At 36.2% G+C, this 15834-nt stretch overlaps 1 protein-coding gene across 1 annotated transcript in view; it reads left to right on the top strand.

Annotated features, from left to right (window-relative positions):
• The first annotated feature begins 1397 nt into the window (after window positions 1-1397).
• The window catches only part of LOC129755517 (uncharacterized), a 58746-nt gene continuing 44309 nt past the window's right edge, over window positions 1398-15834 (top strand). Inside the window, exons 1-2 of the mRNA XM_055752051.1 lie at window positions 1398-1942; window positions 14502-15468. Of these exons, the coding sequence (XP_055608026.1) occupies window positions 15392-15468 (77 nt within the window). The 5' untranslated portion in view covers window positions 1398-1942; window positions 14502-15391. The remainder of the gene's footprint in view (window positions 1943-14501; window positions 15469-15834) is intronic.

The raw sequence follows: 15834 nt of genomic DNA, 5'->3' as shown, positions 1-15834 counted from the left end.
CACAAATAGGATAGTGACCAGTTTCCTTACGCTCGAAAATCAATTATATTAGACAATTCGCGTACTGACGCTCGTTGGAGAACATAGTAAGTAGTGTAGAATGTAGCTTTGTAAGGACCTTACTATATTCCACCACTGAAACCTGTGTTCAATCTTTAATTTCAACAGGCTATGGGCCCAGATACGTCTGGAAAAATGAAAAACGGGGTACTCTCAAGTTTTATTCTTGCTGTTAGCAAATGCGCCAGATAAAAGCGCCAGCAAGCCAGGCCGGAAGACCCCCAACGCAGAAGGACCAGTTAGGAGCCAGCCTGAAGACGATCAGCATAGATACATTCAGTTAGTACGCATATACTAGCACTCAGAGCAAATGAGTCAGCCAGCCTAGAGGGACAAGCCGGCGCAGATGGACCAGGCAATGGAATATCCCCGGTCGTTCAGGAGATACCGTCAGAGTCCGGGGAGGTTCGCGATTCGAAAGGGTTACTCTCGATTCCGTCACGAGCCACGTTGAAATTGAAAAATTGCCGTCCATTTCCCCCAGGTAGGGTCGAAAACATGAACAAGGGTGAAGTCATGAACAGTCTTAGGCCGATGACATAGTGAATACGATGCGATGCGATGCGGTGAATGCGATTCAATGCGGTGAACCACATTTGATGAAAATGTATGTGAATCGCTTAAACCTGACATACTCAACGCGGCGAAGCAGATGTCAATTTGTTCCGCCGCTCGAGTTCGCGTAGGCTGCGTCCGTAAATTTTCCGCCAATTCGCATCGCATCGCACTCACTATGTCATCGGCCTTAATCTTTGTTGCCGTTTGGTTAAGTTGTATGCAAGTTCGCCTTATATTCATTTTCTTTTGGATGAATTTAGCTGCGTTCTTCTACAATATTTATTCGTTTGACTGATTCATCCAGATTCACTAAGTTTCATAGATAGTAGATAGAAAAGATGTGTGAGGCATGAAGCCGGAATATATAAGATAATTTAAAATGAAAGGAAACCGAAGTTTGAGACTTTAAATTCATCTCATTTTCTATCGGTTATTTATGGTTGCTTACAGCTCTATCTATAAAGTTGGAGATCCTGACTTTCTGACTTTCCATCCAAAAGTCAATAAATTAATGTTAGATTGATCAACGCTAAAGAAGCTTTATTTTTAGTTTATTACAGACCTTTAAAAAAATAATAAATAATTTGTAATGATTACTGCAATCAATTACGAGCGTCATAAATACATACCGACTTGATTTTCTTGTTTTACGAGTCAAAGCTCGCGAATCGATACTGCCGATGGGAATAGCGGGAGCATCTTCGACATCTGCTCAAACACCCATGCAGAGCAGACATCATCATCACATCATCAGCCATAATTTAGTTCATCGGCTGCCTATTTTACGTACGGTCGGTTTTTGTTCCGGTCGATTGTATATTATTATTTTGCAATAGTTTCGAAAAGTTTCCGGTATGATACCATTTCAAATAGTTATGTTTGATGTTTTACGTAAGAAATTTGATTTCTTTCCCTCTGTCAAACATGTGTTTTTGTGTAATATTTGATGATTGTTGTGGGTTTAGCATATTTTAATTTTGTTTAATTGGCGAACTGTCACAAGTGTATAACTGGCGATTGATGCTCAACGCTCATTCTCAATGTGAAATGCCTTACGTATCCAACAGTGACTAGTGGAAATCAGAAGTGTCTGGATTTATTGTTTGGCTAGATTCGCATTTGGCGAAAATACGCATTTTTATGGAACACCTGTAGATATGGTTGTGTGAATGCAGGGAAGAAGTATCAAGCACACCGGACCACACCAAACCATTGGACATTACCGAATGAACGATGGAATAATGCGAAAGAGTGAATGAAAAAATGAACTTCCCAGTCAGCCGATCGATTCATTAGCAACGCACGCTGCCGCCGGACAGCCAAGGTTTGTTTACTTTATGATTGTTATTGTTTTTTTTTAACCCGGAAAGAAGTTTGAATCTCAAAACAAAGTCAATGCTTTGTTTTTTTTATTATCGATATTATTTTTTCATTAATCAAAACCTACGTAAAGTTTCCATCGGATTATAAACATCGAATCGAATCAACTGTCAACCTGGTGGTGAGTTGAGTTCCAGGACACTGCGGTTTAGAAGGAAATGAAAGAGTGGGTTTACTTGCTAGGATCTGAAAGGGTCATGACTAAGAACGGTCTGTTGAGTATCAACTTGTGCACTTTAAGAGAATAAATAAATTGGGAAAATTTGAAGATTAAATTCATTTGCCCGTGGCTGCTGATGCTAGGCAATCAAAAAGATTCATAAAACTTATGACCTGAAAACTCATGATCTGAAAACAATACGGACCTTATGCAAACTCATGAACGAGATGCGCCGGTTTTGCAAAACTGAAGTAGAAACTGCAGAGCAATTTATATATTTATGCGTTGTAATTGTCTTACGACACAACGATTAAAAGTTCTTGCTAAGCGAATCTTATCGCCCGGAGATTTATGGACGTTGAAAGCTAATAAGATGGTGGGATCATAGGAAACACCATCCCAAATTGAAATAATACCTTGATTTCAAATATAACTGACAGTTCCAAAAATTGGGATAGTACGAGCAAAAAAAAAAAAAAAAATTAAAGTTACATAACAAATGTATGTATGTTTTACCCAGCAGTGGCTGATAGGTCTTTCGACCCGAGTCGGTACGGGAAGTTTCGATCGCACATTCAAATATTGTTCATGCTTAACTCATCAACAATAAGTGCAGCACAACCAAGGGGCCCGTTACCACTGGCTTGGACATGTTTGACTCATCTTACTCCCTCCAACTGTTCGAAACAAATAAAGAATCCTGCAAAGGTGCCTAAGTAACCTACTCAAGCATCTCTATAATGAAAGGTCAAACCTAACTGCAACTTTCTAATGCCAAAGACCAAGAATCCATACAACATAATACACTCAAATGCTACTTTCAACTGCATTTGCAATCTACATCATAAAAAAAAATAACAAAGCAGGCATAGAAAATAGTTTCCACAAGCAGCTATTTCCAAATTAAACCAGAATATTTCTGTCGGACCAACTTCAACCCACTAGAACAACAATGATCTTCAAAAACTTCCTCCAGGAATCATTCAATAAAATTTGAGCACACATTTCCCGGACCCCCTCGATCACTACATTAACACTTTGGCCAGAGCGTCATTTCTTGTCTCAGCCTTCATAGCAGCTTAACCCAAAAAACAAAAATCAATAAAAGTGGAGTGATTTTTCAATTCTTGCCCTCAACACGTTTCAAAAATTCACTTGATTCTTCACTCATTTGAGAAACTTTGTTCTCTACTATGAAAGACGTTTTCTCTGTACGAATAATAATCAAAATACACCAAACATAATTATCGCACTTAACAACTGACTGATTTCCAAAGATTATTATTTTTCTTCAGTGAATCTTAGAATTAAATCAAAACTTGTCTCTGACAGCATCGAAAATAAATTTGTATTTGCAGTTCAGTACACACGTCAACTACCCGAGAACTACAAACACATCTTAAAACAATCGCACTAAATGCCCACCAGATCCCGTGATTAGCTGGTGATATTTTCTAATTTTTCCTACTATTTTTCACCTGAATCAATTAAATTTACATAACAAATCAATGGTTCATAAAATCATCTCAAATATAAGAGACAGATTGATGCAATCTTCCATGGAAGGAATTTGTTGAGTAGGGGGAAGTTGTCTATGGTCGGACACCTCCTATGTACGCAGAACATTGAATTTTCGAAAACGCATTGTCCCAATAATGTTTTGACACCATGAAAATATGGTTGAAGCAGCCTGATATGGTGTTTGAAATATGGCAACTTGTAAAGGTAAACGAATGACAGCCATCGAATGCTTTTGCCTAGTAGGTCGAAGAGGATCGCCTTATATTGTGTGCATAATTTTCGGATTATTGTTAGCAATCTGATCATAGCAACACAGAGTACATTTATCCTAATCGCAGCAACTCAGAAACTTATGTCAAACTGTATATAAGATGGAAAGATTATAATAAAGATTCATCCCTAGTCTGGCTATCATTCAAATAAGTATTGACTTCAAGAGTTAACAATTGGAGACGAGGATGGGATAAATGGCCCCACCACCAACCGAAGGAAGTTTTGGAGTTTTGGATCCTGCAACAAAACCGACAGATGGCGGAACAGAATCAACGTTTGATGGTAATTATGGAGCGTTTCGCCAATCAAGCGGCCTCCCATCAGCCAGCAAACAATCCGGAACTGGCCTTTGAATCCCTTTCATCGAACATCGGGGAATTCTGCTACGATCCGGACAGTGGTCTGACGTTTGACCGCTAGTATCAAAAATACGAAGACTTTTTCCTCCAGGATGATTCCAAACTCGATGATGTGGCCAAGGTTCGATTATTGCTCCTAAGTCTCAACGTTACCGTCCACGATAGGTATCTCAACATCATTCTACCCAAGCATCCGAGGGAATTCAGCTTTGCTGAGACTGTTCAGAAGCTCAAACAGCTTTTCGGAACCCGAATCTCTCTGTTCAGTAGAAGGAACGACTGTTTCCAAGTCGTGAAGCAGCCGGACAAGGACTATGTTACTTACGCTGAGTAACGTAGTCCTTCGATTACAGTATATGATATAAGATAACGAAATGGAAAACCAAACGAAACATTAGGAAAATTAAAAAAAAGTGATTTGTCTGAGACTGGACACTTTATTTTTGCCTATGACTGGACAAGCAAATATTCAAAATTAAACGTGGTTTCAACTTGAAACATTCATTTTTTTTTCATCTCTGGTCGAGGTCGAGTAATTCGTTGTGTCCGGCCATAGACAACACTTTTGCAGAGTGGAAACTAACGTAACGTATTTTTTTCCGGGATTTTAAGCCCAATAGGTTTATTCATCCCAACTGACGTAACGTAAATTAATTTTATTCTTATATATGTAGCTTAGTGTTTATAATATTGAAACTCTAACTCTATAAATATATTTTTGAATTGTTGCTAAAATATCTTAAGTGTCCGGTAGTAGACAACTTCCCACTATATATTCAGCTTCTTAAATGAACATTGAAAATTACTAACTTGACAAGGACTATCCGGATTGATGTGTTTTGCCCTTTATACACTCACAGATCGAATCGAACGCCAAAAATGGCATCCTTACTTTGTGTCAAAATTGTCATTAGCAGATGGTCACAAAAGGGTTAACAGCATTGGCAAAATTGATGAACTTTAGGAAAGTTGTGGCCCGTTATGTTCTAAGTAGTTGGAATAGTTGACACACCGGTATTCAGATTCCTACCTGGGGCCTACAGTTGTTTGAAATTAACAAACTTTAATATTCTGTTGATTCAAATAATATTGTTCGAGTCCTTTCATACTAATTTTGGAGCCAATAAAAAACAACAACAATTAAAACTATCTAGCTCGTAAACCCCTCAATAATCGCAACCAATCAAACAGAAGCAAGATTGCCAGCTTAAACCCGCTTGATTGACGGTTCAATTGCGTACCGATAAATTTTCCCAAATCCAGTTCGGCGGGTCAAAAGTTTCTAGATGCGATTTCAAAGGGTGTCTGGTGTATGGTGAGGTGCGAGCGAGATTGGCATATGGTGGATGGGCGTCGCGTCGGATTTTTATCAGTAGATCACATGCTTTTTCTGTTACGACGACGCGACAACGACGACGCTGTTGTACGATTAAGAAATGTACACCTATTAGCAGTTACAAGGCAGGCAGCTGATAAAAAGAAACAGACGGGTTGTACCGTGATATGAAATGTGTACTGTTTTTCATGAAACTGTCACATTGTAACTATTGGGAGAAAGTATTGAAAACTTTAATTAACGTTTAACCACTTCAAACATTATGGCATTAAACATTTTTGGTACCAAAACTCGAAAAGCGTCAGTAAGTTCACACTGTATACATCGATTTCTCCAAAGCTTTTGACCGCGTTCCTCACATACTGATAATAGACAAACATAGACACCTTGGGCTTCCTGAGTGGATAACAAAGTGGCTTGCTTCGTATTTGAACTCCCGCTTGGCCTATGTTAAAGTCAACTCCTTCTGCTCTTCGAAGATTTTAATACCATCCGGTGTTCCTCAAGGCAGTCATCTTGGACCGTTAATATTCATACTGTTCGTTAACGATTTGTATGACATGTTGACGTTGCATAAACTTTTTTTTATGCAGACGTAATAAAGCTTTTCACCGCTAGACTGCATCATGTTGCAGAATGAACTCGAAATGACCAGCAAATTTTTTCTCCGATAAGCTGAAAGAGTTTCCTCGTTATGAGTCATGAAAACTTAACCTCAAACATCAAGTTTTTGCCAGCTCCAGAGCTCGGTACCGAGGCTATGAGACAGATGATTTCTGATGGACGACAAAACTTATGAAAAATCCTATATCAAACAAATTCCAGTGTTTGAATCCCATTACATGTCTGCTCGTGGTTAGGTGGCGCTCGTGGCCTAGCATATTCAAGAATGTATTTGCTGTTTTTTTAATAAAATAAATGGTTTGTCAAGATTCTGCTCCTGTGGAAAAAAACAACAATTTTTAAAACGAAAACCTCGGTTTTTACTGTTTTCAAAAGCGTTATCTTGTATGTACCCTTCGCAACCTACTATCTATAGTAACTATACTTTAAGTTTAATCTCATGATGGTTTTACTTCGTTAGTGTCAGATTTTTCTAGCAGGAATTCCACTATACACGCTTTAAAGGGGCTTAAAAATAACCGAGTTGTATCAATTTTGAAACAGCTAAATTACCCTTAGTTTCTTTTAAAAGCGAAGTATTGGGCCGAAAAGTAACAGAAATTGAAGGAGGAGGTATGTAGCCGCCTATAATACTGATTAGACGAAGTATAAGTTTGAAAAACTGATCAATATCATGACTGAGAAAAGTGTGCGCTGGCCGATGGGGAGTACCAAGAATAAAATAGAAACTTTTCTTACAAAAAACGATAAATATTTTTTTTCAATTTTTTTTATGAATTATCATAAGATTACCTTCAATTCCTTCATAGGAATCAAACGAATGGTTTTGAGATACACGCATTCCTAACTGTCCCATTTCTTAAAGAACTAAGCTTTAGCATCGTTTAATTTAATTTTAGTGAAAGGACATCTGGAGCTAATGGGCTTTCGAAGTAATCTAGGGCGTAACTTTTTTAACCACTCTAGGCGTCTATTACTCCAGAGGATCGAAAAGGAAGTCGCATCGATTTGTTAAAAAAAATCATCCAAAATTGAGCAAAAAACTCTCACGGGGTTACAGATGCAAAAAAGACTTGTATTTTGTAGGTTTGTAATTTTAAAAATTTGAAATTAAAGAAAAATAGTGAAAACTTTTAACAAGTTTTTTAAACTGTGACCCAAAGATGGGTCTTGACTCAAACATTCAGTCAGCGAAACTTTTTTTTTGTAGAGAAATGAATCCAACTTAGATGAAATTTCAGGGACTAGATAAGGGAAAATTGATGTTGAAAAACATGCGAAAAAAATTCGCCTTGTCTCCCGATTTTCTCTACAAAAAAAAACTTTTAACAAGTTTCCTCAATATACTTATTTTGATATCCTTTTAAAAAACAATCTGCGAATCTTAGATGTTCACGGCGAAAAAGTGTTAATAAAAAATAATTTTCGTAATTTTTACCTTTGGCAGTTTAAAAATTATAACTTTAAGAATTCTCTAAGGAATTTTCCGATATAAATGTCATTTCACAAATGAAAATTAAACACACATTTTCGTAGAAGAAAATGTAAAAATAAAATCTTCAAGTTATCCACAATATTTTCTGGGAATCTTCATATCAGGGTAAAACCCTCACCAAAATTTTAATGATTCTCATTTTGCAACGATTCCAAAATAATTATTTGAGAAAAGTGTTTGTTAATAATTGCTATGAATAAAAAACTAGTAGTAGAATTTTCAGTATATGTCGAAAATTGAATAAATATCATTAGAGATGTACTGAATGGTGCGAACGGCCGAATGCCGACTATTGGCCCTTTTCAAGTATTCGGTGAAACGAATATTCTGAACATGAAAAATCGTAAATAAGCTAAAAACGGTACTTTTGACCGTCTGCATCACCGAATATTTTGCAAAAAAGTACCATTGTGCGTAATATTTTAAAAGTGATGATAGAATTGATGAAAATATATTTCACTTGTTGCATAGAAAACAAACAATGCGAGAACAACTGCACTCACATACATATGCAGGTAACGCGAGCCTCTTACAAGCTTTGGAGCATAAGTACCAATCAAAGTAGGTGAAAAAGTTTTTCAGGCTTTGTTAAGAATTTTAAGCATAGCTGATATCCAGTTTCAACCAATAATGTAAGTTTCACATTTTCAATGTAATTTTTTATAACCATAAAATCCCAAAGATTGAAATTTATTTTTATTATTTTAATCGTAACTAGGTCTCAGAACAACTTATCGTAACCATTTCTTACTTTATTAACTTAATTGAGCCGCATCCCGTGGCCTAGAGGATAGCCTTCAAGTCTACTAAGCCATGAGCGGGCATGAGATCGAATCCCGGTCACGACATACATAGTAAACATTCTGTGGAGTGGTGGTTTTACCATTTGTAAGATGCTAGCCATCATATCCTCGAAAGATGTACGTTTAAAGTTAAGGAAAAAAAAAAGAATCTCTTCGAGGAAACATCAAGTTTCATTGGGATCCTGTATGTGTTTGTGTTCGTTAAAAAAAAAAAAAAATTTGAAAGTTTTAAATTAAAAGTGGTTTTTTTTCATAAAAACTATTGATCATTATTAAAATTGTTTAACTAATTGTGATAACGGCTCAAAATGTATGAGGCTCTTCGAGCCAAAGGGGTATAAGTGAGTAAAAGCTAATGAAAGACGTAAAATATCACAGTAAATAAGCCTTGGAAAGAAAAATAAATGATTTGTTCAAAAAAAAAGAAACTTATGTCGAGAATACACATTTTTAATTTGATGTGTCTGGTCATTTTCCAAATATTTATCAATTTTTTTTTTTCAAACGTAAAATATGTAAATTAATTACCAAATATAGTTTGAATTATGAAGAATCTTTTTACATCAATAAATCAAAATCGATCATTTTTGCTACGTCGAGGCAAATACAATTAAAGCTCATTTTTTTCAAAAACGTTCCAAAAAAGATATTTTTTATAATTTTTTTTTTTAATTTAAATGTATCTTTTTAATTTAAATTGTCTAGACAGTTTCGATATCTTTATTTCAGGAAAAAAATATGGGTTTTTGAGAATCTCAAATTGAGATGCATTCTGTTAAAATCGGAGCTTGCAATGGAAAATAAAAAAAGAAATGGAATTGTAGTATTAGATGTAGGCAACAAAAATCGAATCTGTCTAGGTGGACATCTGGGGGTGGGGGTCGGAGTTGCCAAATGTCCACACTTGTGCACGGAGAGAAAGAAGGGGATAAAAATCTCATTTTTCTGTCCACGGGGTCTCTGGATGGCCCCAAAGGCAACTTAACCCTTAAAGGCTCAAGTCTTTTTTACTTCTAAAAAGGATCGACATATTTTGATCCATCAAACATGGAGCCAAACCGATCTGCAATAACTCGTAAGACAATAAAGTTATGGTCGAAACAAGTTTGCAAGTATTTATTGAACATATCGACTATTTGGTGAACATTATCAAAAAATGATCAAATCATAGCTAAAGTTTAAACGAAGTTAGCCTGAAAAAACATTTTCACCAAATATCCAAAAAGCGAAAACAACTCATGAGCATTAAATATAACTTTTCAGATTAGCGATACGTTGTTTGATGAGAGAGATACGCACGAAATTGAATTGCATGTTTTAACAACTAGGAACTTTTCCTAGTAGGTGTACTTTCGAATTCTCAAATTTTTCCACTCCGTCGGGGTGTTTGTTCAATAAAAGAATTTATTAATCACCTTATAGCTTAAAATTGAAAAAAGTCGGTCAGCCAAACTAAAACAGCTGTAACTTGCAATTCTCTGGAATGAATTTCACCAAATAACTTTTGTTGAGGTACTTACAGCGTTGAATTAGAATTTGCTGGCCATATACGCTACCGGCCATAATCACCCCCTCAAAAATAAGAAAATTTGTTTGGTCAAATCCTGCATCTACTCTAATGTTGATTGATTTACTTCAATGGAATCGCAATTTGAGTAATCCTAGATAATAGAAGTAAAAGTAATAGTTAGTTTCATGATTTTTGAATGACCCTCGCCTGTACCGGAATTACTGTCCTGAATTGACAATCTTTACCTATACTTGATTTAACTGGCGATCTTCGTATAAGCCTAAAGCCATTGGCTAAACTGGTCTTACAGCGATAATCGTTTTGACAGTACTTAGAGTTCTGAACTAGCAATCAACTGGACTTACAGACCTCAACAGACTTTCGTTTCTTTGACTGGACTAAGTGTTCTGAACTGACAATCATTGCCTCAATTGGACTTGCTGTCTTCAACTGGCTATCATTGCCTAAACTAGATTTTGTATCCTGAACTATTGCTATTCTGAGGTTCTTCTTAAACTGGACTTACAGTTTTGAACTGAAAATCATAGCCTCAACTAGCGATCATCGCCTCAACTGGACTTCGAGTCCTGAACTGGCAATCATTGCCTCAACTGGCGATCATCGCCTTGACTGGACCAAGAGTCCTGGACTGGCAATCATTGCCTCATTGGGACTAATGTCCTTTGCTGGCGATCATCCCGATCATAGGACCGCGCCTGCTGCTATGCAATTGGTATTAGTCAAAGTAACCAATGATGTGCTGAGCGTGTTTAACACCGCTGTAAGTACTCCGCCACCTATGCTACGACGACTATTCACACTACTTCTGATTTCGTAGCCGAGCTCTGATGTAGCAACGAAGCATTCACAAATCTTTGATTTCAAACCTCACACGTTCTGGTAATGCACCTCCATCATTTCCCCCAACCATGCTTCAGCATTCTGATACAAAACAAAAAAACGCCTGAACCTTGTTATAGGGGAAACTGTACAAAACGCACCAGTTAAGCAAAATCGCTATTTACAACGATACCAATCATCTAAAAACCAAATAGAAAGTTTACGACGATTTCGTTTACGATCAGATTTACGTATTATCAAAACAAAAAAGAATATGATGAAAACGCGATTTTGATTATATTTTTTGTGAAAAATCTAAAACAGCCAGAAAACAAACAGCGGGATAGAACGCCAAAGCTAGTGGACAGAACGCACCATACCGAAAGGGTGGTAAGAAATTGAACAATAGACTGAGTCGATATGGGGTCATTTTTGAATTTCTCAAACCCTGGGGTCTAAAAAGCTTCGTCTTGGTCCAAAATTCATCCATGATTTTTTGTAGATTTTTTAAGTAACGTTCACATGAGTTTAGGTTTGTTTGGGAAAATTGAATATATAGTACGGAAAAATCAACATCATTTTTGTTTTTTTCTGTGGAACCGAGCCAGCTGACAGTTTGTGTGCCAATTTATTAAATTCTTTAAGGAAATTTTCCGCTGAACAGCTTTGTCCAAGACCGTAACTTCGTATCTTATTAGACAAAAAAGTTATTAGCTGTTTAAAGAGAGATATGTCTTTTCGCATTGATTAACAATAAATTCAATTGACACCACTGCTGGAGCCTCGCGAAGTATTGCAGGAAAAGTAGTCATGCAATACCTCGCTAGGCATCCTGCAGGGTCTATTGAATTTATTGTTTGTCAATACGAAAAGGCATACCTCTGTTAAACAGCTAATAACTTTTTTGTCTAATAAAATACGAAGTTACGGTCTTGGACAAAGCTGTTCAGAGGAAAATTTCCTTAAGGAATTCAATTAATTGGCACACAAACTGTCAGCCGGCTCGGTTCCACAGAAGAAAAAAAAAATGATGTTGATTTTTCAGTACAAAATATTGAATTTCCCCATACAAACCTAAGAGTTCAAATTTACTCATGTAAACGATACTTAAAAATTCTACAAAAAATCATGGATGAGTTTTGGACCAAGACGAAGCTTTCAAGACCCCGGGGTTTGCGAAATTCAAAATGACCCCAAATCGACTCAGTCTAATGGAACAATAATTATACGGAATGTAAGAATTGAAACATTAAATGTTTAATTACTTGTTCATCGTGTTTTTGTAAACAAATCATACTTTGGCAAAAAATCGTTTATTATTGCTGGGCTTGTGATATACCTCAGTTGGCAAATTTGTTGTCTCCTGAGCCGATATCCGCGAGTTCGAGCCCAAGAGTAAACATCGAACACAGTTGTACCGGATAAGTTTTTCAATAACGATCCGCCAATTGCAACGTTGATAAAGCCGCGAATGCCATAAAGATGGTAAAACGACTATAATCGAAACAAAAAAAAAAATTATTATTGCTACTCTTATCGAAAATTTCGCTTTTCAGAAAACACTTTTTATATCCTTACAGGTAAAACGCCTTCAGGTAGGCAAGAAAATTCAATTTCTTGACTGATATCGCGGAAAACATGGCGGCAGTTAATTTTTTGGAATCGAATATTAGTGCACCTTTGAAAATCAAACAAGGACGAGTTGCATTAGTTATAATTATGCATTGTTATCGTAATTTGGGAGTCAGCAAATGAAATAAATAACATTTTGTTTTGATATTCGGGTTTTCTCGAAAGTTAAAAGCATTCAAAATGTGAGCCTTAAACACGTGGTCTTGTGGACATTCTGCTCTAATTTTGATATGATTGATTTTAGTTAAAATTTGTGGGAAGCTAGTAAAACACAACAAAATATTTATAGTATTCCGAAAGTACATACGAGTGGAAAAACGATTAGCTGTAGTTTCATCAAATTGTGCAGGCTGATTTACCATAAAACCTTATATGTTACCCATGAAAAATAACAAGTTTCACGATGATTCCATTAATCCTTCTGTGTCTAAGAAAGGAAGTCGTTTTTGTGAATTTTTCATCTATTATATGATGAAAAAGCTTGTTTGCTACAATAAAAATGAAGAATAACATCATTCGAAGCTATATTTTTGAGAAAGAATGGCATGGGCCATTAGACTGAATCTATTTGTGGTCATTTTTGAATTTCTCAAACCCTGGGGTCTTAAAAGCTTTGTTTTGGTCCAAAACTCATCCATGATTTTTTGCAGAATTTTTAAGTAATGTTTTCATGAGTAAATTTGAACTTTTATGTTTGTATGAGAAAATTAAATAATTATTATTTTGTTATATTTGTTATATTTGTTATGTTTAATTTTGTTATATTTTATTATATTAAAAAATTATTTATTTTGTACTGAAAAATCAACGTCATTTTGGTTTCTTCTGTAGAACCGAGCCTGCTAATGGTTTTTGTGCCAATTTATGAATTATCCAAAGGAAATTTTCCGCTGAACAACTTTGTCGAATATTATAACTTTGTATCTTTTTAGAAAAAAAAAAAGTTATAAGCTGTTTAACAGGTGCATGTCTTCTGGCATTGATAAACAATAAATTCAATTGACACCACTGCTGGGTGCCTAGCGAGGTATTGCATGACCACTTTTCATGCAATACTTCGCGGGGCACAAGCAGTAGTGTAAATTGAATTTATTGTTAATCAATGCCAAAAGACATACACCTGAAAAACAGCTAATAACTTTTTTGTCTTGAAAGATACGAAGTTATGATATTAGGCAAAGTTGTTCAGCGGAAAATTTTCTTTGGAAAATTTATAAATTGGCACAAAAACCATTAGAAGGATTGGTTCCACGGAAGAAACCAAAACGACGTTGATTTTTCAGTATAAAATATTCAATTTTCCCATACAAACATAAAAGTTCAAATTTACTCATGTAAACATTACTTAAAAATTTTGCAATAAATCATGGATGTGTTCTGAACAAAAACGAAGCGTTTTAGACCCCATGGTTTGAAAATTCAAAAATGATCCAAAATCGACTCAGTCTAATTTCACCCCGCCTGGTGCGTCTAGTATAGTTTTTCCCAAATGGATCAAGGTGAATTACTCAAAAAAAATTTAATACCCTGTAGGAGGCCTTTTTTTAAGTAGGATGGGTGAACACAACAAATCATCGTGTTTATCAATGCTTGTTTTGTGCTCCGTTTGATGTCAATTCTTCCAAAATGGAACGATATGTAACAATTTTATTTCATATTGATTTTATATAGAAATAGAAGATTTAAATATATGGAAGTGCAAGTAATTAAGTATTGAAGAAAGTTAAAATCAACAACACAATAAATTGGCGAAATTTTCAGTAAACAAAGGACTTGTGGTTCAGCTTTAGAGGCTCTTGTCTATAAAATTTGTAATTTTTATAATTCAATTTTTTTTTACATGTTTCTGTTGACAAATATTCTCTTGAATTTACCTACTTAGCGTTACAAAATATATTTCATACTTGTATAAATCTAATCAAAGCGATTTCTTCTTTTCTTTCTACCCAGATAATACCGCAACTTTATGCCACCATTACAATTGAACTCAGCTGGTAAAGATTGACGTTTTGCGTGCGCAAGGAAGAACGATTAAGTTTGTCAATCAATAGCCAGAGACAAGAATCAACATAGGTACCTATCTATCTACTATCTTTGACTAGAAATTTCACCCCAAACGAGCGAAGCAAAGAGTTGACTGAGCCATCTTCTTCAGAGCACTGAGCACGAGAAACCAACAGTTTGAGCGCACTCAAACCACCTCTCAAGCACAACGTATCGTGAAGCGGTCGTGAAAAGACGTGAGATTAGAAGGACGGTTATTCGGTTGGCGGAATTATAATATTTTCGTCGATTTGCGTCTGTCGTGTGTGTTATTTATTACGAGTGGTCAAACTTGATTTTCGTTGTTGTTTATAGAACAGAGTAAAAATTGAGGGTGAAAGGTTATCTTCTTGAGGTTTATAATGGTTCTGTATGAGTGTTTTCGATACGCATTAGAGAACGTTTGAAGAGGTGTGATTGGAAAAAATCACACCGAGGGCAAGAGCCTTAACGCATAGTGGAACGAGATAAACGAAAGTGTTACCTTGAGTGCTCCAACGTATCTCTGCAAAAAAAAAAAAAAAAGAAGAAGTGGAAAGGTTCCCTGAGACAGCTGAAGCGGTTTTAGTTGGTGCGAGTGAGTTTGGACGTCAATGTCATTCGCGAAATCTGCCGTTTGGTTTGGTTTGGGTCATTCGTTTGTCGTCGTCCAATGGACGTAATGTCGCATTTGGCGCGTAGAAAGTGAGTTTGAGTGATGTGGTTTTGTTGTCGCCCATTCATCGCACCAAAGGAAATAAGCTACGGGAGCAGATTCAAACGGCGCAAATCGGGGCAATCAGTTGACTATAAATATAATGGCATTATTCAATAAGCTTTTTTCGACGACTAAAAAACGAGGCACGAGTTCATCGGCGCAGAAATCTTCCTCGGGGTAAGTCTACATATCACTTAACGTCAGAGGGATAAAACAAATCTGAACCTCACCATGTATTGGCCGGGATACAGAAATTACTTAACGTACCCAACCAGCTACAGTTCTTTTTCCAAACGACACATCTGCATTTGCATTCATCAAAAGAATACTAAACGCTAAACGGCATACTTCCTGACTCATTCATGGGAGAAACTAGTATTGCAGGTTTTTTTTTTTGCTTTTGCCGCTGTTTGGTTGTCACACCCCTCTTGAAAAAAGAAATAAAATAAAATAACCAAATATAAAAAAACAACAGATAGGACCGCATACGAATGTGTAGAGGCAACGGCAGCGGCAAACAACAAGCCAAGTCGGTAACAAGTT

The sequence above is a fragment of the Uranotaenia lowii genome, chromosome 3 (assembly GCF_029784155.1).
Source record: "Uranotaenia lowii strain MFRU-FL chromosome 3, ASM2978415v1, whole genome shotgun sequence".
NCBI lineage: Eukaryota > Metazoa > Arthropoda > Insecta > Diptera > Culicidae > Uranotaenia > Uranotaenia lowii.
This window is presented reverse-complemented; position numbering and strand designations above follow the sequence as displayed.